The sequence below is a fragment of the Ceratotherium simum genome, chromosome 2 (assembly GCF_057802395.1).
Source record: "Ceratotherium simum simum isolate JZ-2026a chromosome 2, ASM5780239v1, whole genome shotgun sequence".
NCBI lineage: Eukaryota > Metazoa > Chordata > Mammalia > Perissodactyla > Rhinocerotidae > Ceratotherium > Ceratotherium simum.
In genome coordinates, this window is record NC_141901.1 from 947,364 (window position 1) to 971,488 (window position 24,125).

General features: G+C 53.8%; 1 protein-coding gene across 11 annotated transcripts in view; it reads right to left on the bottom strand.

The window, feature by feature from the left end:
• The window catches only part of PLEKHA6 (pleckstrin homology domain containing A6), a 135,909-nt gene that overhangs the window by 12,259 nt on the left and 99,525 nt on the right, over window positions 1-24,125 (bottom strand). For 5 of the 11 annotated variants that reach the window (XR_015553668.1, XM_087436857.1, XM_087436853.1 and 2 more), the window contains 14 exons: window positions 23,512-23,616; window positions 22,791-22,863; window positions 19,693-19,793; window positions 16,166-16,368; window positions 14,252-14,734; window positions 12,532-13,048; window positions 11,968-12,054; window positions 10,741-10,794; window positions 5,558-5,626; window positions 4,231-4,311; window positions 3,797-3,946; window positions 2,882-2,977; window positions 1,622-1,733; window positions 867-1,006 (listed from right to left, as the gene is read on the bottom strand). Coding sequence is in view for 10 of the 11 variants with exons in the window: in XM_087436857.1 (XP_087292983.1) it covers window positions 867-1,006; window positions 1,622-1,733; window positions 2,882-2,977; window positions 3,797-3,946; window positions 4,231-4,311; window positions 5,558-5,626; window positions 10,741-10,794; window positions 11,968-12,054; window positions 12,532-13,048; window positions 14,252-14,734; window positions 16,166-16,368; window positions 19,693-19,793; window positions 22,791-22,863; window positions 23,512-23,616 (2,271 nt within the window). In the remaining variant the exon portion in view is untranslated. Of the gene's footprint in view, window positions 1-866; window positions 1,007-1,621; window positions 1,734-2,881; window positions 2,978-3,796; window positions 3,947-4,230; window positions 4,312-5,557; window positions 5,627-6,509; window positions 6,591-10,740; window positions 10,795-11,967; window positions 12,055-12,531; window positions 13,049-14,251; window positions 14,735-16,165; window positions 16,369-19,692; window positions 19,794-22,790; window positions 22,864-23,511; window positions 23,617-24,125 lie in introns of all 11 variants that reach the window. The other 6 variants (XM_087436912.1, XM_087436869.1, XM_014783497.2 and 3 more) reach the window with 6 other exon arrangements.

The window sequence follows — 24,125 nt, forward strand, 5'->3', positions numbered from 1 at the left end:
TAGTTAGCAGGAGGCAGACGACAACATCACTGGAGCCCTGGGGTGGCTGGACCACCAAACTCCCACCCGTGGCCTGGATGGAGCTCCAGCTCTGGAGCGAACTCTCTGCCTGGCCTGCAAGGCCCTCCTGGACTGAGCCCTGCCTGTGCACCCCTCCCCAGGGCTCTCTCCACACTGCTCACATCCCACGGTGCGTTCCCACCCAGCCCTCTGCTCCTGCCATCTCTCCTGCCTGTAAGACCTTCCCCGTTCCCCTATCTATCCCAAAGCCTAATGGCCCAGTTTAAGTCCCACCTTGTCTTTGCAACCTCAGAGCACTACGGTCTGGACCATGTGGCTCAATACAGAGACACACATGGCCACGTTCCAGAGGCAGGTCATTCACTACGAGTTGGTCTTGTCCCCACTGGACGCTGGGATCCCTGAGCAGAGGGGCTTGGGCGTGCATGTGGCTCTTTCTGAGAGGGCCTCACAGCACCCCTGCCCACAGCAGAGCTTCAGTAAACACCTGCTGATTGACTGACGAGGAAACAGCACCCCACACCGGCCCTCAACCCTCTCACCCCCGGAACAATCCTGGATTTAAATTCCTATTAAGGGTTTTGTATCTTTGCTAACCATCCTGGTGCTCAGGACGAGACTTCTCTAAAGGGAGCTAAGATGACAGACAGAGACAAAAACAGGTGAAGGAGAAATCTGGAGGAAGGTCACCAAGCCAGCTGTGAGAATGACACCTCAGACAGAGCCAGAGCACTAGGACTGAGGCCTCTGGGGAAGAGACGGGCTCAGAAGTTGTGTAGTTTCAGGCAAATGAGGACCTGCTCCTCCCTCCCCCACATACCTGCTGCTCCATTTTCTCCACTTACCTCATTGGACGCAGGCTTGGTGGGAGACCCCTGAGAGCCAGACACCAGTGAGAAGGGGCTCAGGGGGCTGGTGAGGCTGGCGGAGCTGAGGGGGCTGGCAGGGCTGTTGGAGCTGCAGGTGGCAGAGGGGCCGAGGCCTCCTTGTGGGAAACAGAAGGGGAGAGAGATGAGGGAGGGGTAGAGTGAGCCAGGGGTGTGGACGCGATCCATAGGTAGAGGAGGCCAGGGAGGACCAGGGATGTGGGAGGGAGGATTCATTATCTCAGGGCCACCAGGGCCTGCTGAAGGGACTTATTACAGGGCTGGGTCACAGGCCGGCTGTTGAGAGGCATGCTGGGCAGGGGAAGATGACGGACGGAAATAACACTGTTGCCTCCGAGGTGTCAAGGAAAGCCAGCCCGAGGTCCCGGGGCTTGAGGAAGACACTAAGGTCGTGGTCTCAGATCACCCATGGGCCCATGGGGTTAGGGGCTGGGGAGGCCCACATGCTCTTTGACCTTTTCTGGGAAGGAATCTAGAGTGTCACGGTCAACAGTGTCTCTGAGTAGTATGTATGGTCTATTCTAGGGGGGAGAGGGAGGGATAAAGGAGGCCCACCTAGTATCTCAGAGGAAGGGGAAGATTCTGGAGCCCTGAGAAGGCCCTGACTGGCTCTGAGCACAGTGTGAGGGCCTGGAGAGCTGTGAGTTGGCAGGTGTGGGACAGCGTTTCTGGTGAGGCCAGAAGCCCTGGAGGCTGGTGGATGAGGCACTCACCTCTGTGCTTGGCTGTGTCTGTGCCCCGGGATGGGTTATTCTTCCTCAGCCCCTCCAGCACATCTTGGATCCTCCAGATCTCCTTCTGGATTTGCCGGTTGAGCACCTCATTCTGAAACAGTCCCAGAGCAGGTCAAAGGAAGCGGCTGCCGAGAGGGTCCCAGCCCTCTCCCCACAGCCCTTTGGACGAGCAGCAGGCAGGAGCCTTCTGTGTGTGTGCGCATGTGTGCACACACACACATCCCTCCAGCACATTCATCTTTCTCACGGGCGGCCTCTGCCTCTTTAGCTTCTATGAAACAGAGTTCCGCAACTGCCAGAGGAGGGGCCCCATCACCACAGTAGAGAGCCCCTCTAGGTGAACACGCGGCCTTGGAACCAGGGGAATGAGGACCCGCTCAGGCCCCCGGGAGGTCAGGAGGTCTGGGACCATGTGCCCCTCGGGCGGATACTTTCTGTAGCTTGTTTCCCATGGGCGACAACTTCCAGGGTACTGTTTTTCTTTACACCCAAACAACCCTTTCTTAACACCCACACCCAACGTGCCTAAATCCTCATGAATTATATTCGGTTAGAGTTCACACTCTGAAAAGTGATAACTACCATTTGTCTAGCGCCCCCAGAGCAGGGCTGGGCTATGTGCTGTGCACACACCAGCTCATAGTGGCTGCATAGCAGCTCTAGAGCCCAGGGTAACAGTTGTCCTGACTTCACCGATGAAGGGACTCACGCCTAAGACCATCTTAAGAGACGTGTAAGGAGTGTGCCCACCATCTAAGTCTGGGTCTGTTTGTCGCAAAGGCTGGTACTCTTGAGCACGATGCTACCCCACCTCTAGGCAGAGTGCTCTAACCCCCCACAAAGGAGAGCCTCTCTCTTATCTTAACATTCCCGAGGGGCCGGGCTGTGCCATCGACCCTCTGATGCCGTGAGAGAAATTTATATTTATATTATGCTTATGTCTATAAGTCTGTTAAAACTTTTCAGTCATAAAACACCTTACGTCTAACCTAAGGCTCCCATGCTTCAGTTTTCCTCCTTCCGCACAATTTGATGGAATAAAGAGGAACCCACGCTATCTTCATCCTAAAACTTAGAGCATGTTTCAAGCGGCCCTGAACCTGGCCTTTGTAGGACCAAGTCCTCCCTCCAGTCGCTGAGATCTCTAAAGAAGAAAGGAAGCCACTCTGGTCTCTTTTGGCCAAAAGGACAAGGGAAGCCCAAAGCACACAGTGACCCGCCTGCCCGGGCTCTCTTCACCTGGGCATCCAGACTGAGCTGCTCCCAGAGGTCATCGTGCAGGGCAGAGACCTCCGACTCGAGGCTCTCGTACTCGACGGTGCTGTTCGTCAGGGCCTGCAAGGGGGAGGTTTACTGAGACAGCATTCCTCGTGGTCCTGCCTCAGGGCCTGGGGCCAGAGAACCTGAGGTCTGCGGTCAGGGGAGGAGGGCACAGGGCTGAGACATTCTAATGACAGCGAAACACTGGCCCAGCAAGAGGTGCACCAGCCCATCCTGCTGCAAACCAAAATAAGGGGAAACAGAATCCTCTCCAGACACGTGCCTAGGCCAAAGCGAGTATCATCACCCCACACCCTCCTCTTCTCCCCAGACTGCACGATACAAAGTGAAGGGCAAAAGGAAAGAGGTGAGGGGAAGGTGTCTGCCCTCTGGAGCAGGAGACCTTCCTCCTTCCTGGGCCACCTTTCCCTGGCTCTTGCTGCTGTCCCTAGAGCTATTGCCCAGGCCATCTGGCTTGGTGGGTCTGCCCCCTGCTCACTGGGAAATGACCAGGGCAGCACTGTTTCTACTGGTGTCCTGGTTCTCCAGGGCAGAGGACAGAGGTGGGCAGCAGTGGTGTCAGAGCAGCCGAGGGAAGAAGTGGCCTTCAACTCCAGGATGTCCTGAGCGAATCCCAGTGCAGGGACAGTTAGTGGGAAATAAGCCATCTTCCTTGCAGACTAAATGGAATGAGTGGGCTGGCACATTTGCTGTGTATTTGCAAGGCAGCGCTAGGGTCTTTGTGTATGCCCCTCCCGGACAAGGGCACCCTGCTCTTACGCTCAGAGGAGAACCTGGATCGGGGAGCACCAGCCGGGAGGGGTGGCTCTCCTATCCCGGTGCTGACAGTTGGGCAGGGGGGAGGTTGGGCACAGACCCTGCTCTCCGGGTTACCGTGGTTGCCTGAGACAGCTCCACCCGGATGTTGATGAGCTGGTTCTGCAGCGATTCCTTCTTGTGTAGCAGCTTCTCTGGGTAGGCAGGCTGGCTTCCAAACATCTCCAGTTCCTGGTGGGTCCCCATCAAGGCACTTTCCAGGCTCTCCTGAAGAAAGGCAGGAATGGCTATGAGCAGCCCTGATATCTCCTCTCTGGGACTTTGAGCAGCAGAAGCCTGAGCCCTAGAGGTTCAACCAGGCAACTTAGCGGAGGTCGTCCTCACACTGCCTGAGGTCCCCAAGAGAGCCTCAGCAGTTCCCGTCAAAGGCAGGACAGAAGTTTAAGGAAGGACTAGGCTCTGTCAGCTTAGTTAGGATGGAGATAGCGACTCACCCCTTCCCCCAGCCAGCTGCCCAAGTGCCCCCACTCAGGACCACCCTGGGCTCTCACCTTCTCGGCTCGGAGTTGCTGCACCAGCCGGTCCTGCTCCCTCACCACCTTGTTCTGCTCACACAATTTGCCCAGCAGCTTCTGGGGTCCCAAGGGAGTTGGGGAAAGGGAAGGAGAGAGGAGATGAAGGACACGGTTTGATGGGGACCCGGGAACTGGATTGGCAGGGCCTGGCCTCTGGATACCACCTCCTTTCCCCTGCTGAGGAACCCTGGGCCTTCGCCTTCACCTTGGAGGCTCCTGGGAACACGAAGATGGTCTTCACCTTGGGAGACTCCCCAGGGACCCACTGGGAAGGGAGATGTGTTTATTCTCTGAGGAAGTGAGTCAGGTTGACAAGGAAGAAGGCTCCTGTGCTCCCATCCTCCTGGGGCTCTAACTTACAAGGAGTTGAGGAGACCATGTGCCCCCGCCTCCCGGGACAGTATGGATTAGTGAGGTAGGCGGAGTGTCTGAACAAGTCTTAGAAGAACCAGCAAACATTGTAAACTAGTTCCCCGGACCCACAGGGCCCTGTTCTCCCCTCCTCCCTCCAGGGTCTCAGGATGGCTGATGCTGGGGTCCCTCCAAGATCTGGTCCTTTCCTGGATGGAACCTCTCCCAGGCCTGCTGGGCAGATCCGCTAGCCAGGCCAGGCCAGAGGTGATGGGGAGGAGGCAGTTTAGGCCAAACTTCTCTTGTGGAAATACCTGCACTTTCCTGCATCCACACCTTATTCACACCATCCCTCAAATACCCCCTTGGCTCTTTTCTACTGAGCCAAATCTTGTCCTCCGGGCCTTTTACTTCAAGGCCCAGCTCACACGCTACCTGTTTTGCCCCTGACCCAGCAGCCCACATGGTCTCATAGCCCCGCATTCCTGTAGAACCTATCATGAGTCCCGTGCAGTGTATGAATCAGATGTTGCCACCTGCCGCTACCCAGCTCTCCTACCACCCAGAGGGCGGGGCGGGGCCGTAACCTTTCCAGCCACCTAAGGACTCTGGCCATGCTGGGCACAAAGTAGACTGATTTACCTCCTAACAAAGTCTGTGTTCCTGTAATAAGCAGATCCCACTGCTGCAGACAAGAGGGCCCAGAGCTCAGTGGAGAAACATACACAGCCAGCATGGAGGTGGGGTAAGTGCTAAGAACAAGAAAGAGGGGGATGAGGAGGGACGGGCAGAATGTTGTCTTTGTGGTGAGAGAGGACATGAATTAAATGTATGAAGAGCCACCAGAAGGAGAGAGATGGATGGAGGAACAGCCCCTGAGGAGGAGCTCTAGGCTGAGGATGACAGCGGGAGGGGCTGGAGCGGACAGCGGGAGCAGGAGAGCTGCTCTTACATCTGTGTCTTGCTCGTTTAACTTGTAGGTGTGGAGGCTGTCCCGGAACACTTCTGGGTACGGAGGGACCTGCAGGAACATGAGGCCGGTTACTGCAGCAGGGAACAGACAGGGCCCGTGGGCGGGAAAGCTGACAACTCTTGCTCCATTCTTGCCAGAGACCCGCAGATCATCACCTCTGGTAGCTTCCATTCTAGGGATCTGAGCTGAGCTAATTCTCTCTGGTCTAGGTTCCGTTCCAATTGTCCCAGGCTGATTCTGGAGACAGAGAGGCTGCTCTGTGCCTGCTCTGGTTCTCCTCTCCCCCACGCTCTAGGATCTACTGCCAAGAGGGACTCCAGGGGTGTGTAGCTCCTGGATGGCTTACTGGTAACAACCATGAGGACAACAGTTAACCGTTGGCTGTTTTTGAGGATAAGGCATCGAGAATGGAATGAGCATTGGAAACATCTGAGAACTATTGCCCCAATAGACTGAACACCAGTCACAGTGCTTGTGCCTAACCCAGAAGAGTCTCAGGTCCAACAAATGCTGCCTACCCTTGGTGATGCATCCGGTAACCACAGCACATTCTACACACCCTTGGCATTGGATGGTTCCATATCACACGTCTCAGGACCTTAACCCCATGATGCCCGTTAAGAAGATACCAGATATGAAATAGAAGTCCTGGACATTAAAAAGCAGATGTGTGATCCCTGGCATGGCATGAAATGTTGGTGCTGGCTATTTTGATGGTTTGGGAAATGGGCCTTGGGTTCACCCAAGAACGTGAAGAATGGAGGAGACATGGTGGAATTAAAGGAGGAAGCCCAGGCTGAGCCTGGGAGATGAAGCCTGGCAGATGAGCGGGTTGGGCTGAGGAAGCCCCATCCCAGATGGGTTGACTCGACCATGCACAAGCAGCTGAAATGGTGTTGACAGGGACTGTGCTGCCAGGCAGAGGTCTTACTTGCATGAAGAGTTGGGCCCTGGGGGAAGAGTTTTCCACCATGCGGTTCACCATACTGATGAGAGTCTCGCTCTCACTCATCTGCAGCAGAGGAAGGAATGGACAGTTCAAACTCAGACCCCCATGGAGGTATCTCCCCCATACCAGCCTGTGCTTGTCTTCCAGGAACAGGAAAGGGCAGCTCCTCTTGGGGCCTCCAGCACCCACTGTTTGGCCTTACATCGCTCACCCCTTGTGAAGTCCACCTCAGGGCCAGCGCTGAAACTGCCCTTGAGGAGAGGCCACAGAAGGGAGCTGAGACTTGCTGTGCCCTGACTGCAGCTCTGAAGAGGCCACTGACCAATGACACTCCCAAGGTCCCTGAGTGTTGTGGCCTCATCCACTTTGGCCAAGGTGGTCATTTCCTTGCCCCAGCTCTCATTTTTCACACTGCTCTGGTCAAAGAACACACAGGCAGTTGGAAAGGCCGATCTCCCAAAATTTGAACTAAATGAAACAACTGGAGAAAACTGAGACCTGCTCTTTGGATGGGCTTCAAAAGTAGGGGTCTCTCTCCCAACCCCCGCCTACCCCTGGCTCTAGAGTAGAAAAGATTGCTAAACATGGTTTCCAGAGCTGGGCTGGTAGCATCCATGCTCATCTTGGATGACACTAGGGAGCAAATAAGGAGGCCAAACAAGTGAGTCATGTTAAAGGGACACCAGATAATGGAACACTGCTCCCCAACATGTTATCTTATGTTTCAAGAACCATTAGGAACGTGGAAGGGGAAAGACTATTTGCCAAATGAAAAAGAGAGAGAGAAAGAGAGAAGGAAGGATGAGAGAAGGAGACAGAGAGAGGGAGGGAGGGAGGACAAGCCAACCAAATCAACCAGAAATGCCATCATTTCCCCCACTGGTTCCAGTGTGACAGCATCAAAAAGTGAACATATTAGGGAGTGTCCTTGGCTATGTCCCTTTAACTCAATTGATCCACAGGAAAAGGAGGCAGAAGACAGAAGGAAACTGTGTGGGAAAACGGTTTTGGGGAGAGGAAGTGAGTGAGGGAAGGGACAGAGCCACCTTAGGGCAGATCTTCTGGGGTCACAGTTCAGGGCCCCATGTTTTTGCCCTTGTCTTCCCGATCTCTGTGGGACCCACATATATTTTCCTCTTGCCCCATTTAGGCGGCCACATAACGCTGCCCTGCTCCGTGTGCTGCGGACGGGGTGAGGGGCACCCGGCCACCCCCGTTCGCAAGGGTCTACAGCATTTTAAAAGGCTTTCCTAGGATCTGATTTTTCTCTTTAGCCCGGTTGGAAATTTTTTCTATGGCATAAAGTGTCATTTAAAAGGCTTTCAAAAGAGCAGTTGTAATATGAGGTTGAGTCTTTGTAAAGCAGTTAAAAGTCAACAGGACATCAACCCCAGTTTCTGTAAGGATCTGAACTCAAGTTGATCCCTGTCTTCCTGAAGCTTGCGTGTGTGGATGACACTGTGTTGACTGTGTACGGGGTGTGCATGTGTGGTGTGTGTGTGATCATATACAGGGTGTGTATGTTTATGTCTGCTGCCTGTATGTCACGCCTGTGTCCTGTGTGCGGTGTGTGTGTGTATGGGGTGTGTGCACATGGAGGACAAGGCTGATCTACCACACATCAGGCTTTGAGAGGGTCAGGGAGGCCCAGGCTCTTCCTGGACACCCACTGATCTTATTCCTTCCGCAACCCGTGGGTCTAATGCAATAAGGAAGGAAGCAGGAATGTTCTTGCCCTCGCCTGCTCCCACCAGTGCTGTGGCTTTGGGGATCTTTGAGCCCAAGTAGGCCTTGCCTCTAGGAGGATTCCCATTTGCCACCTTCTGTCTCTACAAACTGTTAGAGGAATTTGGTGAGAAAGCACTTAGCCCAGTGCCTTATACATAGTAAGTGGTCCTCAATTAACATTTTTAATTGAGTTTTAGAAGAATAATAAAATAAGTGTAGCAGCAGTCACCACCCCTCACCATGCCTGCCAAAGTGCTCTCGTATACACTCTCGCTGCTTCGCCCAGTAACTCTGTGAGGCAGAAAGGGCAGGTGCTACAATGTCCATTTTATGATTGAGAAAACAAAGACCCAGAGAGGCTGAGTGATGTTTCCAAGGTTAAAAAAAAATCCTTGTAAATGGCAGAGCTGGAACTAGAGTACAAGGTCTGACTGTGTTCTGAACTCTACTCATCATACAAAAGTGCCTTTTAAGAATATTATCCCTGGGGGCCGGCCCCGTGGCTTAGCGGTTAAGTGTGCGTGCTCCGCTAGCGGCGGCCCGGGTTTGGATGCCAGCCCGGGTTCAGATACGCACCGCTTGTCCGGCCATGCTGAGGCCGCGTCCCACATACAGCAACTAGAAGGATGTGCAACTGTGAATACAACAATCTACTGAGGCTTTGGGGAGAAAAAGGAAAAAAAAAAAAAAATGGAGGAGAATTGGCAATAGATGTTAGCTCAGGGCCAGTTTTCCTCAACAAAAAGAAGAGGATTGGCATGGATGTTAGCTCAGGGCTGATCTTCCTCACAAAAAAAAAAAAAAGAATATTATCCTTCATCTAGGAGGATGTCCGCTGAAAGGTTACTTCTGAAGCCCCCAGCCTAAAGGCTTAGCCCCTCTGTGAAGCCAGAAGCCCCCAGGAAGGAATGCTTGGCACTGCGGAAGGGCCACAGGGAGGACGCCCTGCCCAGTGGGCCGGAGGGAACCGAGCCCGGCCCCTCACTACTCCCAGCGCTGCAGACCCTGCTTCCCAGCCCTGGTCTGCATGACATCCCAGGACTCGTCCCCACATGGACCGGAATGCTCATGGCGTGGACACGACGTGCTGCTTCTGGAATGAAAATACAATGTCCTTGAAGGCCGGCAGCTGCCCCTGCTGATAAAAATACAGCTATCAGTGCTTCCCAGTGCCCAGGGTCTTCTATGAGGACGATCTCACTGAGATACCGAGGCCCTGTGAGATGACAGGTGACATGGCACACGGATTATGACTACAACCACCACCAATCACAGGTATAGCCTCTGATTTCAGGTTTTCCGTTCTTTCTGCAACTTTAAGAGCATAAAATCATCCCAATGAGGTTTGATCCCAGCTTCTTCACATATTAGATGTTTCCTCAGCTGTAAACGGGGTCAAAAGCTCGGAGTCACATTCCAAGCTCTGCCGCTTACTGGCTGTGTGTACTTGGCACATCATTTAACTTCTCTGGGTTTTCAGTTCATCAGCTATAAAATGGGGATAATAACAATACCCACCTTGCAGTGTTGTTATAAAGATTAAACGAGTTAGGATCTGTAAGGTGCTTAAAATAGTAGGGGGCACAGAGGAAGCACCCGGTTATGGTATCTGCCACCATTATTATTATTATTATTATTATTGCCATCATTATTTCCACCCCCCCAGCTGCCTTCACAAGACAATGTTGTGTATGCCCAGTCCCCTATGACATGTAGCACAGATCTGAACACAAGAGTCTGTGCTCATATCAATGCCCAGCATATTGATCCCCCGCCTGTCTAAACCCAGCGACCTCAAAAGGCAAGGCAGCCAACAGTTAGAAGCAGGAGCCAGGAGCCCAGGCAGCCAGTCGCTTCCATCTCATAGGAACACTCACTGCCTCTTCAGGATGCTTATCTGTAAAACCAGGTTGATACCACTGCTTCTGTTTACTATACCGCATTCTCAGGAAAACACGAGCAAAAGAAAGTATGCAAAAGAAAGTTGTGGAGGAAGTAACAAATATACTGAATTAATATAACTTTTTAAATCATCCTAGGGCAGGTCTGTAGTCCTCAGTTTACAAATTACGAAGTTTACCAATGACCTGTGGAATACAACTGGATAATTTCCCAGATACAGGCTGAACTGAGTCCCTAGCACTTTAGGCCAAGCACAGAGCTTCTCCTACAGTCTCTGCTACTCTCTCCAGCAAAAATGCAAATTCCCGCTTGTGCCGGCCTGGGGCAGTTCCATCTGCTGAACAAACAGGAGATGCATTAATTATTCATGTGGTCATTTATTATTCTGCTTTCCCTAGGAAATCCCCAGCTGCCCTAAAGGGCTTTGAAGAGAAGGGGTGTGAAGGCGCAAAGCAAAATATAAGCCCCTTTGTTGTGTCCTGGTTGTGGCAACAAAGGTTGTCAAATGGATGAAGATGAGGAGGTGGGAGGAGTAGGAGGCGCAGGGAGGGAGGGGGTGGCAAGGGGCACCAGCTCTGCCTACCTGCTGATCCAAATACTCTAGGTTTCTTTGCAACTGAAGGTCTAAAAGTTCATCCTACCCGGAGCCCGAGGCCCAACGGCAACACAAACAAACAGGAACAGGACAAAAGAAAACAATAAAAAGGAAGCAAAGCAGTTAAGAGTTAGCTGGGCAGGACCAAGAGAGGCCTCTCTCTGCCCTGGAGGAGTTCTGGGGAGGGAGGGGTGAGGACGACGGGCAGGCCCAGAGGTCGCCCACTGGACACGCCCAGCCCAGCGAGAGGAGGCAAGCACTGGGCCCCAGCTGAGGCTCCTAGGTCTGCCTGGCCCTCCCCCGGGAGAGGGAAGCACCCACAGCAGCAATCTAGTCAGCACTTCCTAGCAGCTCTTTCTTAGTTTTCTGGAAACACCCATTGTTTCTGGATGGGTGTATTTGCTGTGTGCCGAGGCTACAGAGTTTGGACACTGGCAGAGCAGAATGAGAGACGGGGAAGGAGGAGCAGCAGTTCCCCTACCCCCCCGGCCCTCCCCCTTCCCCTTCTCCCCGGCCTGTCAAGCCCTGCCCACCCTGGCCTCTTAGGGCTATGGAGGCAGAGGGGTCAGCAACAGGCCTGGGGGACAAGGATTCCGTCTGTTGGTTCCAATAGTGTCCCCACCCCCTACCCCCACCCCCTGCTCCCTGGAGTATCTGCATCTAGTTCTCCAGGTTGAGGGGAAAATTCTCAGAAGAACAAATTCCAGGAGGAGATACAAGTAGAAAGGGGAGAGAAAAGAAGGAGAGACACAACATGGAAAATCTTTTCTTAATCCTGCCACTTGTCTCTTTCTCCAAAAGTAGCCTATCAGGCAAGGACAAACTTGGAGCAAAATGCTCTGGGGTGACAGGGGGAGGCTAGAAGATCATGCCTGTCGTGGGAGCTTCAGCCTGACTTTTCTTCCCAGCCCACTACCTAAGCCCCATCCAGGCCCCTCCGCACACTGGAGAGGGTTGTTCTGAGGTCAAGAGGACTGGGAAGTTACATGCTGCCAGATCTCGTCCCTGCTCCTCTGCCCTGTGTCAGAGAGGAACAGGGGTAGCTGGCACCAAATTCTATATTGGGGCTAGAGGCCTGGTCAGGAGGGAGGAGGTATCCAGAGGCTGCTAAAAGCCAGATGGGCCAGGCATTGAGCACAGAGCATCCCTGGTCTGCCCTAGTTTGCCCGCACCCTGGGAGAAGAGGTGGGGGAGTGGAGTGGAGAGAGGACGTACCATCTTATCGTGGACCGTAGGGGATGGCGGGTAGTTGTAGGGGAACAGTCCTGCAGGGACTGGCCGCCTGTCTCCCAGGTAATCATACTGGAAGAGAAAGGGGATTGGAGAGGTGAGGGGGTCCAAATGGGACACAGACTTCCCCACCAACTGAAGTTCAAGGTTAGGGATGTTTGTATCCTGTCCCAGACCAGATTCCAAACTAAAATGAACAGCATTTGTCCACTGCAATATCCTTGCAATGATCTGTCCAGGTCCTCAAGACTTGAAAAGACAGAACCCTGTCTGCCCTCTTATATAGAACTAGGGTTCCTGGCACAACCTGGGGACGGGCGCAGAGAGCCATGTTCCCACTCAGTGGGCAAAGCAAACCCCTCAAGGCAGCTCTCCTGTGGACGGATCACAGGGCCACTGGCTCCCCAGGCAGCATCGCTGGTCCTGCCCACACACAGCGCGGTGACCTTGTGTCCCAGATGCCCCACACCTCCACCTCTTCTCAGCAGGTATCTCAGGCTTCTGGGAGACCTCAGGGGATGAGGGAGGAGGGGCAGGCTAGTGGCTCACCTTGGGGGAGCTGATGGATCGCCTCATCACATAGGCAGTGGGGTCAGCATAGATGTCCTCACTGCGAGGTGGCAGCCGCTCAAAACGGGCACTGGGTGAGCGGACTGGGGAGTAAATGCGGGCGTGGCTGTAGGAGCCCTGGCTGGGCGAGCGGGGCACGGAGTGGGAACGGGGCTGCAAGGACAGGTGGCGCAGGGAGCTGGAGGCGGCATCCAGCTCGTCATAATAGGCGGGCTGCCGGGAGGGGCTGGGGATCCAGATGGTGCCCTCCTGCCGCCCATAGCCAGCAGGCTCCTTCCACTCGTGCAGCTGGAAGGTGGGGCCGCCTCCGTTGCGGAAGGACTGGCGCTTGTCCTCCAGGGCCCAGGGAGGGCTGATTCGATCGTAGGCCGGCATTGAGCAGATGCTGTCTGGCCGCACCCCTGGTGGGTAGTACTGGTAATCGTCAGAGTACTGGGAGGAATAGGGGCCGTAATACTCGGGGACCCTGCGGGTCATGGGGTAGAACCTAGAGGGACTGAGAGAGAGAGGATGCTGTAAGGAAGCCAGACAAAATGGGCGCGTCCCCACATGGCTGGTGCCCCAGCCCCACCTCCACATCCTCCAGCCTAGAGTGGGTTTGACTAAGTGAAGGTGCCCAGGCTGGCCTTGGGAGCACACAGATTGGCCACTGCCCAGGTGCTGAGGCATGTTTCCAGAGGTGCAGGGAAAGACCTGTCCTCAAAGCTCCCTCCCTCAACCAGCTCCAAGGCCGGCCAGAAATTCCATCATTCAGAGCTTCCATCTTTGTCTTTTTAAAATGAAATACCCCTGGGGAAGAACTTTAAGCCTTATTAGCCAACTCTATCTCAGCATGAACCAATTTATCAGGTCCTCTCCAGAGAGAACAACAGCAGAAAGAGTCGAGTGTACCAGGCACCTGGAGGAGGGACAAAGGGCGGCTTCCGTGATGTGATCTTAGGATCTTGTCAAGGACGGAGGCAGTAGGTTCCTGAGACTCCTCCTGAATGAAGCTCAGGCAGGTGCCCCAGGCATCAGACCAGCCTCAAACAGCCCTCCTGAGGCTGTTACCTGCATCCTGGGAGCTGCCCAGGCCTGGGAAGGAGCCGCAGCCCCACTTGCCCCACTGATGAACGCTATCAGGCCCAATGTCTTCAAATATTGAAAGCCAGTCACTAGGTAAAGGAGTCAATTGGTCTAGAGGGCAGAACTAGGATCAGTGAGCAGCAACATTTTGTTTCTTTCCTTTTTTTAAAACTGTATAAAATAATGGCTTTCAAACAATCAGAGCCACTCAAAAACAGAGTGTGTTGGCTTGGTGGTTAGTGAGTCTTGTGTTGGTAGAAACACTGGAACAGAGGATGTTGTAAGAGGGTCCGAAGCTTTGGGAGGTCTGACTGGAACAACACTAAGGCCCCTCCCTATGACCACCCGCCCATTTCTCAGCGTCCCTTTGGAGAGGCGCTGGGTGTTCCGTCCCTTCCTCTGAAGGAGGACGACAGAGAGAGCAAGAATCAGGAACAGGGGTCAAACTCTACAGATGGAGCCCTGAAGCAGGAAAGGATTTGGGCAAGCTGGGAATGCTGGGCTTTTCTTGGTTTCCCAACTCAGCCTGGCTTCTGGAAGGTTTCTAACAGGGGTGCCTCAAATGTTACTACCCCAGCCCCAGCCCCTAGCCGGAATACCATCCTGGCCCCACCCCTGCCCCCCACTGCCTCACCTCCGAAGGTCTTCAGGTGGGGGCACCCCTCGGCGCAGGTTCACCCACTGCTGAAGCTGGTTCATGGAGCTCTTGCGCTGGGCGATTTTGTCGGGGTTGGCGCGTTGAGGGAAGCTCCGCCGATGTCCCCCACTCTCTGAGTCCTGAGGCGGGAAAGCTGTGCTCCCTGGCCGGCTTGGGGAGCTATACTGCCAGCCATTGGGCTGGGCAGGCCGCTCCCCACGCCCTGGGACCCTTGAGCCCTCGGGATATGGGCTGCCCGGCTCTGAGGCTGGCCCTGGTCCAGGCTGGAGGCCATTGGCTTTCACCAAAGGCTCACTCTTGACATCGGGCCTCTCCGGCCTCCTCTCTGCCTTCTCGCAGCCTCGGCCATCACCCTCCCCTCGAGTCTTGGCCTCTGGTTCAGGCTTGGGGAGGCTGTTGGGGGGTGGCTGGTGGTGGTGTTTGCTGGGTGGGATGTTCTCTGAGTCTGGCTTCTCATGGCTGCAGGATGCCAAGGGAGACGCTGTAAGTGACTCCAGCCCAGCATGGAGTTGGGCAGGGGTGGTAGACTGGGAAGGAGGAATGGAGTGGAGAAGGATGGGCAGGAAGGTAGCGATGGAAATAGGACTCAACAAATGACAATTCCGTTTCCTCAATCCCACTGTTTTATCTTCCAGCTTGAGCAATTATCATAAAACATAACCCAATCCTGCCTACACACCACGTGCTCACTCTGCCCTCCAGGTCTTCATGGGTCACTCTCCGCTCCCCTCTGTGGACCTGCCTTCAGCCCAGCCTTTAAGCTGTGACCAAGAATAATCTCACCAGACCTGGGCTCCTCTGTAGTCTGTCCAGGGTGTGTACTCTCCCAAGTTAATAGCAACCGTCTTTGATGCCCCAGCTACAGGTCACCCTCTCTCCTATGGAAAGTTACTCAATTCCATGAGTCTTGGCTCCTCAACGGCAGGAGGGTATGACAATACAACCCCTCACAGGACAGGACTGCCGTGAGACCAAACACAACAGAGGCTGTGGCCTCAGACTTCAGAGGCAGAGAAACATGCTCATTCCCTTCTCCAAAGCAAGCTTCTCCAGGACTGACTTCTGCTAGAACAGAAGCTCCCTGAGCAGGAGCCTGTCAGACTTTCCTCCTCTGTGTCCCCAGCACCCGGCACAGTGCCTGACATGCTTATGTATACGGTAAATACTTATGAGATGAAGGCCTGAACTTCGGGAAGTATGCCTCTTGGTTGAAGCAGATTTGGAATCTTGTGACAGTGTTCTCCTGATAGCTTCCCAAATACAACATATTCAAGCATCCTTGTCGGAACACTGTTGTAAACATGTCTACGACTCGTGACTAGACTTGGAGTCTATGTTCTAGATCCCCGTGAACATCCAACTTGGATTCAATACCCAGTTCAAGTAGAGACGGGTGCTGAGACTGGATGACTGCCACATACTGAGTGTTACCACACACCCAGCATCCTACATATACTACTCAGTCCTCACACAACCCTGTGAGGTAGCAGTATAATTGCTGTCTTTGAGGAGAGGAAACTCGGGTTCAGAGAGGTTAAACAACTCACACTGAGGTCACATTGTGGGCAAGTGGCCAAGTTGGGATTTGAACCTGAGTCTACCTTCCTCCAAAGGCTGTGTGCTTAACATGCACAGCTGAGAAAAACAAGCCAATGACCCTGGTTTTGGGCTTCTGGCCAGGCCCCGATGGAACCTGGCTTCTCTCTTGGCCTCTACCAACTCAGAGAGAAGAGGAGGTGGTGGTCAGGGGAGGAGAGAAGAAAGGCTCGGAAATCACAGCCAGGCACCCTTCATGTTCTCAGAGGTTCAGACGGCACAGGGTTGGGTACTTCCTCGCACCTCCTCTTTCTCTAGTGCTTCCCAGTCCAAGCCCAGTACCCAGGCACTCACTTGTGACGCACAGCTTGGGGCACCGACTTCTGGGCTGGGGGGATCTGTACTCGGGCAGCCTCCCCCATGGCCTGAATCCAGGCTTCCTGTTCCTCGGGGCTCTCGGCACTGAAGAAGTAGGTGCGGACGCCGGCGTGCTCAGCCTGTGGGGAGAGGCATTGCGTGGAACTGGCCCTGGCCTCGTCCACCCAGCACACAGTCACCTGCAGGGAGAAGACACCCACACCCACAGAACGAGTGGTCAGGCAGGCTGTTCCTTGACCTGCAGCTCTTCTCCCCACATGGAGCTCAGGAACAAGGTGAAGAGGATGGGCCACAGCTCTCAAGTGCTCCAGCTAGTACCCAGGTATCTGCCTCAGCTTGCTCTGCAGACACCAGTAGGCACCCCAAGAGCCAGGAAGCTTACCTGACCCATCGGAGGTGATTATAAGCAGGGAGGACAATTACCACACCCGCTCTCCTATCAAATTCCATCTTTGATTTGAAGGGCAATTACACAATGTCTGGGCGGGATGCCCCCCCCCCCCGCCCCCCGGGCACATGCCAATCTTGACCCCAGCTTGGCTTCTAAGAAGCTGGCACTGTCTCTTCCATGCACAGAGACAGCCAGGCCTCTATCTCCGTGGGCATGCAAGGGGCATGCAGAAAGTCAGAGCACACTACCTAGTTGGCGGCCGCAAACAGGCACGGCAGGCGGGAACCCAGAAGAGAGCTCCTGTCCAGAGGAGGGGTCCTCACACGGTCAGAAGGAGGAGAAGCAGAGAACAGGTCAACCAAACACCAGAGGGAGAGATAGAAGACGACATGGCAGGAATGTTGAGGAGCAGAAGGAAGTGGGGAGCTATTGAGACTGTCCCCCTCGGTGTCACCAATAGGACGACAGCACCCAGCAATGCCCAGTTCAGCCCATAAGATGGGGAGAAAAGAGCTTGCACCAACTGAATTTGGGCTGGTGGTGGAGAGAAGTCAGGGCCTCCCAGTGCTACTTCCAGCTCTGTTCTGACCAGTTCTGCAACTGCAAACAGCTTGTGATTTTCCTCTCTCCTTCATTGACACGTCTGTTTAATGGGGGAAACTCAAGGTTCTTAAGCCACAAGGAAAAGATGCTCCAGAGTAGACTCTTTCTGGGACCTCAGCATACACCCCAGGTGAGATCTTCAATCTCCCAGAATAGCAGGCAGCCTTGTTTATCCCACTCAACATGAGAGATCCACAAGTGATTAAGAACCTCACCTTGGCCTCTGACCCCTAGGTGCTAAAACCTGGGTCTCTGGGGGTTGGAAGGATAGAAGACAGGGCCCCTCTGACCACACCCCAGGGCTCTCCTAAGCAGCATCAAATCCACAGCCTCCAAGTGCTTTCCCAGGAGACCTTCACCCCACTGCAGCACCTCTCCCCAGCACGTGACTTCTCTCTGACAGGAGCCATTACCCAGTGAGCATGCGTCCTACTTCTCTAGGGGCGGGCATGGGCCTCCTTCCTCTGGATCCTGCCAGTCCCCACTCCAGCAGGGGCCCAGCATGTGGACGGAGGCATGGAGGTGCTGACGAAAAGCCAGTGACGCTGTAAGAAGGCAACTGCACAGTGACATGGAGACCAGGGGCCCAGGCAAGCCCTCGGGTGGAGAACACAAGGTTAGCGTAGAGGAGGGAGGCACAGGCAGGACTCATGGGAGTGTCCGGGGGCAGGTGGGCACGGGCAGCAAATGAATGAATTTGCTAAGCACCTATGAGCATCCTGTGTGTGCAAAGCTCCTCTGTAGGCACCAGTCACAAGGAAAGCAAAGCCATGCTCTCTGCACTTGAGGAGCTCATGGGACACGGGAGAGAGCAAAGGCACAGGCACAACTGCCTGTGACAGGGAAGGCAGAGGGCCTGGGAAGACAGGGCACTTGAGGGCGAGCAGAGGAGTCATCAGCTGGCACATGAAAGGGGGCCAGAGAACTGAGGGAGGAGCCCCAGAGGGCGGGTTAGGAAGAGGTTAAGGCTTCAGCAGGAGGCTGGGCAGGGACAGCACCCGCTCATTATTAGCCATCCAAGCATTTGGCCTGGTGGCCATCGCGGGACAAGCCTCCCATCTGTCTCAGCTCTCCTCCCTTCCCCGGGGAAGGGCCACTGAATGGCCACAGTGGTAACCTTGGCGGGCCTCTGAGCACAGCCCTCATAGTTGGGTTTTCAAGAGCCAGTGTGCTCCCCGGTGGAGGGGAAGGAGGAGTGCGCTTCAGGGCACAAAAGGAGAGCTGGGGCTTACAGCGGGTGGGTGTCAGTCCCTCGGGAAGGTGATCTGTCGCCTGATGGCAGCACAGCTCCGAACCGGAGTGTGCATGTGTCTCTGCACAGGTCTGAAGGAGAGGGTGAGCCAGGGTGTTGAACTGTGTGAGTGTACGTGTGCATTGTGTACAGCAGGACTGTCTGCTGTTGGTTAAACAGCCTGTTCCTATTTCCCCAGCTAGAACCCGGCTCCCTGGAGCCAGAGTTTTATTATTGTTCATTCACATCTCTCTCAGACAGGTCCCTTGGAGGCTAGAAACTAATTATGTGCCACAGAAGTCCCTCCTTGTTACTCGGAGCACCACCTGTGTATACTGCCCACCTCTTTTCTGTGGCCCGGTGACCAGAGGTTGAAGGACACCAAGGGGCAGAGTCTCTGAGGCCCTGTGAGCTCGGACCCTGGCCTGGTGGGACCTGCAGGTCCTACTGTTTAACACTATAGCCTTAGGTTTTCAGGGTCTTGGACGGCAATTCTCAACTGGGGGAGACGGGGCTTTGTTCTAAGAAGATGCATGGTCGATATCATAATTTTATATTTGGAAAATAGAAGGGAACCTATGGTCTTTGCATCATAAAGTACAAAAAGGGTATGAGATTTTTATCATTTTTAATGGGTCATGAATTTTTAAATGTGGAAAAACCCTGGCCTAGGATGAGCCAGCTGCAGGCACGTCTGATGGGTGAATCCCCCAGGGGCTCCGAGGACATGGAGCCCAGCAGGCAGGTGAGGCCCATCTTCTTGCAACTTGTTCTTTCAAACTGGCATCTATGTGAGGTTTGCCTCTCTTGACTGTCGTGAAACTCAACTCCTAATTTTCTCTAGAGATTGAAATTTGAGTAAGCTTCAATTTCAAACTGGGGGTCCAGTTTCCCAGGCCCAAGGTGGGGAGGAAGCCTTTCCAGAAGGGATCTCAGAACCCTACCAGCCCGCAGCTCTGCCTCTGTTGCGAGGGATTTCCCAAGCGCCAGGTGCCAGGCAGAGGGTCCACTGGCTCAGGACGTAAGTATTTCTCCCCCAGAATTTACCACTAAAGCACATCTCTGCTGGCCCAGCCTGGAAAGAATGACCCACCCGATGCCCGAGAAAAGAGGAGGGGTTCCCGGCATAGCCTCACCTTAGCCTTACAACAGCCTGCTCCTTCCAGCATCACACTTGGGGTTCCTCAGGGCAGTGGCCCTGGATCCTTCTCCACTCCCGTCTGCTCCAGAAGAGCAGGCCGCCGCCCCCTCCCACCTGGAACAGGAAGGCCAACTGACCTTAAAGGTGTGTTTTCGGCTGATGTTGTCTGATGGCTGCACGGCAGCCACTCGAAAGCTCAGGAGGGGTATGCTGCCCAGGATGCTCTCCTCCTTCTCATCTGCCAGGAAAACAGAGGCACAGGTGAGATGTGTGTGCACGTGTGTGCATGTGCAGGGGGAGGGGAGGGGAGGGTGTCAGCCCTATTATGACAAATATTTGTTGCTCATCTACTGTTTGTCAGGCACTCAGGGCAACCGCACACAACCACACAGGTGTGCTCTGCATGATGCCGAGAGGCACGGTCCCCTGGTGTGGGGCGCTGGCGAACGTGGCGGCCCTGCAGACCCTGTTCTAGACACTGGGTCTACAGAGGTGAACGAGGGAGCAGCAGCCCCACCTCAGGGAGCCTACATTCAGTACACAGCAAACACACACATTCGTAGTCTGAACCCAAGAAGCTTGCACTTGCAACTGCTCTCCTATCTACAGAGCCTCTCCAAGCAAGACAAGTCCAGCAGGGACACATGGAATGGAGTAATAATGGACAGGGCGTGGCAGAGTGGATGGCTCCTCCAGGTAACCGTTTCTAAGGTTCTCCCAGGCACCCGGCAGCTGGCTTTGTCCTCACCTGATGTAGACCCTCCCCTTCACGGTCCGTGTCTACACAGGAAGACATGCCCCTGTACGGCCTGCTGGCCCTCTGCTCCCTGGATCAGGCTAACAATCAGGCTGTTATAATTCATCCTGCATCTCCAAAAGAGCCTGATGGATTAACGAGTCAAGTCCCCAGCTGTCAGCAAGAGGCCGGAAAGGGCAGGGGTACTCTGTGGGACAGATGGGGGCCACTATGAGGCTACGGCAAGACCCTCCTTACTTCCCAGGGATAGCTCTTTATTCCCTGGGCTGGGGACTGTGTAAAACCCTCAGTTGGGGTTCAGGAGAAATCCCTTAGGGGTTACAAACTCCACTGGCTCCCCTTCTCCTCCTCATCATCACCTGCAGAAGATACTTGGCCCAAGGTCCAGCTCCTGTGCAGACTTCAGCATGGTGCCCAGAGATACGGCTAAGTCGAAGGAGCAGGAGGGACCTGGGGCTGGGACCCAGGGCTTCTTCAGAAAAGCAGAGGCTGTCATCCCCTGGAGGAGATGGGCCCCTGCCTGGTAAAAGCCAGGCCAGTGTTTAGAGGGTCTTCTGAGACCATCTCTCGGTGGATAGTGAGCCCCATCACAGTGCCCCTTGATTTTACAGCTTTTTCAGGTTCTACCCTCACACCAGTCCCCAAGTCTCTCCTCTGCAGAGATCCTGGCTTTCCTCCCGTTTCTCACACTCTGGCCCAGTGCAGCCCTGTATCCCAGGGCCCAGCCTAGGCAGACGCTTCTTCCCCAATCTTTGGGTCTCCTCTGTGACTGGCCCCTGCAACTGCAGCACCTTCCTGATTTCTCTCCTCTGGGTTCAGGTGGCAGCCACTCAGGGCACAAGGACAGCAGCGTTCTGGAGGGTCACTGGGTACAACCTTTGTTTGCCAAAGTTAATGATTCACTGAATTGCTCCCAAGAGGCCCAGAGAAATCAGGAGTCTGCCATTCCCAGGGCATGGAGGAAAAGGAAACAGCCTCTCCTGCTAAAATCATTTTACCCTCTCTCTTCTTCGCACCCATGCCTATTTCCTTGCACTGCATCAGTGTGACAGGACCATCACTGTCATCAGTCCTCACTAGTTCCCTTTGTGCCCTCCTTGACACAATGTCGCTGTATATACAGTTGGCCCTCCGTATCCGAGGGCTCTGCATCCGCGGATTCAACCAAGAGCCGACCAAAAGGCCGACATGGTTGCGTCTGTACTGAACATGTACAGACTGTTTTTTCTTGTCATTATTCCCTAAACAATACAGTATAACAACTATTTACTTAGCATTTACATTGAATTAGGTAGTATAAGTAATCTAGAGAGGATTGAAAGTACACAGGAGGACGTGCGTAGGTTATATGCAAACACTACGCCATTTTATATAAGGGATTGAGCATTGCGGATGTTGGTATGTGTGGGAATCCTGGAACCAATCCCCTGGATACTGAGGGATGACTGTATTTTCCTTTTTTTTTCATTTCGAGGTAGATCAGCCCTGAGCTAACATCCATGCCAATCCTCCTCTTTCTGCTGAGGAAGACCGGCTCTGAGCTAACATCTATTGCTAATCCTCCTCCTTTTTTTCCCCAAAGCCCCAGCAGATAGTTGTATGTCATAGTTGCACATCCTTCTAGTTGCTATATGTGGGACGCGGCCTCAGCATGGCCGGAGAAGCGGTGCATCGGTGTGCGCCCAGGATCCGAACCCGGGCCGCCAGTAGCAGAGCGCACACTTAACCGCTAAGCCACGGGGCCGGCCCCTAGGGATGACTGTACTTTAAAAATAACTTCCTAGAGGCTGCTGTACCAAAGTTATCAGATCTTTGCCCTCCTTTGTTTTGTTTGAGTGGGTAGGGAGGGAGTGTGGAGTGGGCAGAGGGGGTAGAAGCTGGGGATGTGTGTTCTTCCTCGTTGACAGAGCACCTACTGTGTGCCATGCACTGCTTTAGGGGCTGCGGACACAGCAGTGCACACAACTGACAAAACTGCTGCAGCACGGATGGGACCGTACACACCGGTGTGCAGCCAGAAGACGAACACACAAGCTCCAGTCGGTAGGTGACCTGCTGGGAGTGACTGGGGCCCTTCTTCTCCCTCTTCCTTTTTCTCCCTCCTCCCCTAGGACTTTGGCATCTGTCATTGACTGTCTCCTTCTCCCAGGGTATCATGAACCAGGGCCCAGAACTCTGCCTGAAACCTGGCAGGCCCTCAGTGATACAGTAGAATGTGAAGTGAGATAGTGAGTGTGTGTATGTGTGTGTGTGTGAATGAGTGAGAGACTGTGTGAGTGACTAAGTGTGTAACCAAGTGTGTGTGAGTGACTGAGTGTGTGAGTATGTGAGCACATGAGCTTTGTCTTTATCTCACTGTCATGCCCACTGGTGCTGGAGACCACAGTGGGGAAATCTGCACCCCCACAATGTCCATCCAAAGCAATGCCCAGTGATCTGGCAGAACAAGAAAGAATGTGGGCCCAGGGACGAGCTCACCTTTATAGTAGAAGAGGCAGCGATCCACCAGGACGAACCAGCGCTTGTTCCACTGCTTGACCCCAGAGCTGGCCTGCAGGGCACATGGACAGAAAGACAGGAGGGGCTGTGAGCTGGGCGGTGGGAAGGGGGGGTGGATGCAGTGGAAAGGTGCTGCACTAATTATAAGGACCTCCTAACAAGTGGCAGCAACCCCCTTGAGACCTCAGATGCAGGGAACTGACATTAGATTATTGCCTGTGACCTTCCTGTTCTGTCATTCTTGTGTCTCAGTGCCTCCCCCAGGAAGATAAAAGGGAAAAAAGAAGAGCCAGAATGTGAGCAGAAGACAGGCAGGGATAGTGGCAAGGTCAATCTGGGGAGAACTGGTGGAGCCCTAGAACCCACCCCTCCCGTAGCAAGAGAGACCTGCTGAGAATGAGCCAGTGAGTTGCTCCCATTGGGTTGGTGACCCAGCATATTTCAAAGTCGTTGCATCTGCCCATCAAGAGATCTGGCTGGGTTCCCACATTTGACACTAATTTTTCTGTGTGATTTTGGGAAGATACTCAACTTCTCTGAGGCTTTATAAAATTAGGAGATTCATTCACAGAGATATACCAAAAAAGGGCATGGAAGGACTTACCAAAATACACACGGGCTCGTATAAATACAGAGGAATTACAGTGCTATAAGGAGAAAGTAGTGGTTATGGTGGGCAGAATGGCAGAGGAGGCTTCACCTGTTTGAAGAGCCAGCCCGCCTTGGTGACAGGGGCATTGGGGTTCCGCTTCATGGAGTGTGAGCGCTTGCCAAAAGCGATGGCCTTGCGGGATGTTCGGGTTGCCTAGGCAGACAGAGAGAGAAGCTGGCCTAACTCGCTCCCTCTCCTCCTTTCTGCCCAATCTGCAAGGGGAGCTACCTTTGGTGGGAGCTATATCTCTCCAGGGTTACCCCTGGGGTGTCCTCACGCCCAGAGGCCCAGGTGTGAATCTTGGATCTGCTACTAACTCGAGGGCATGGCCTTTCAATTCTTTGGCTCTTTTTCTTATCTCTAAAATGGGGCTCAAGATAATAGTCCTACCTGTCTCACAGCAGTGTGGGTTTTTTTGTGTTTTTTGAGGGAAAAGTAAGATTTTTCATTTCATTCCTGGCCTATCATTTTTTTTACTGCCCTCACTCCCTACTTCTTTTATAATGCTTTCTGGAACCCTTCAACTGCAAGTAAATTCTGACATCATCATCATCTCAGAGTCCTGTTCATTCCTGAATGTCCAACACACCACAGAGCAGGGAGGACACATGGATGTTCTCCTAGCTCCTAATGCCACATGGACACTGTCAGTCTTCCACATT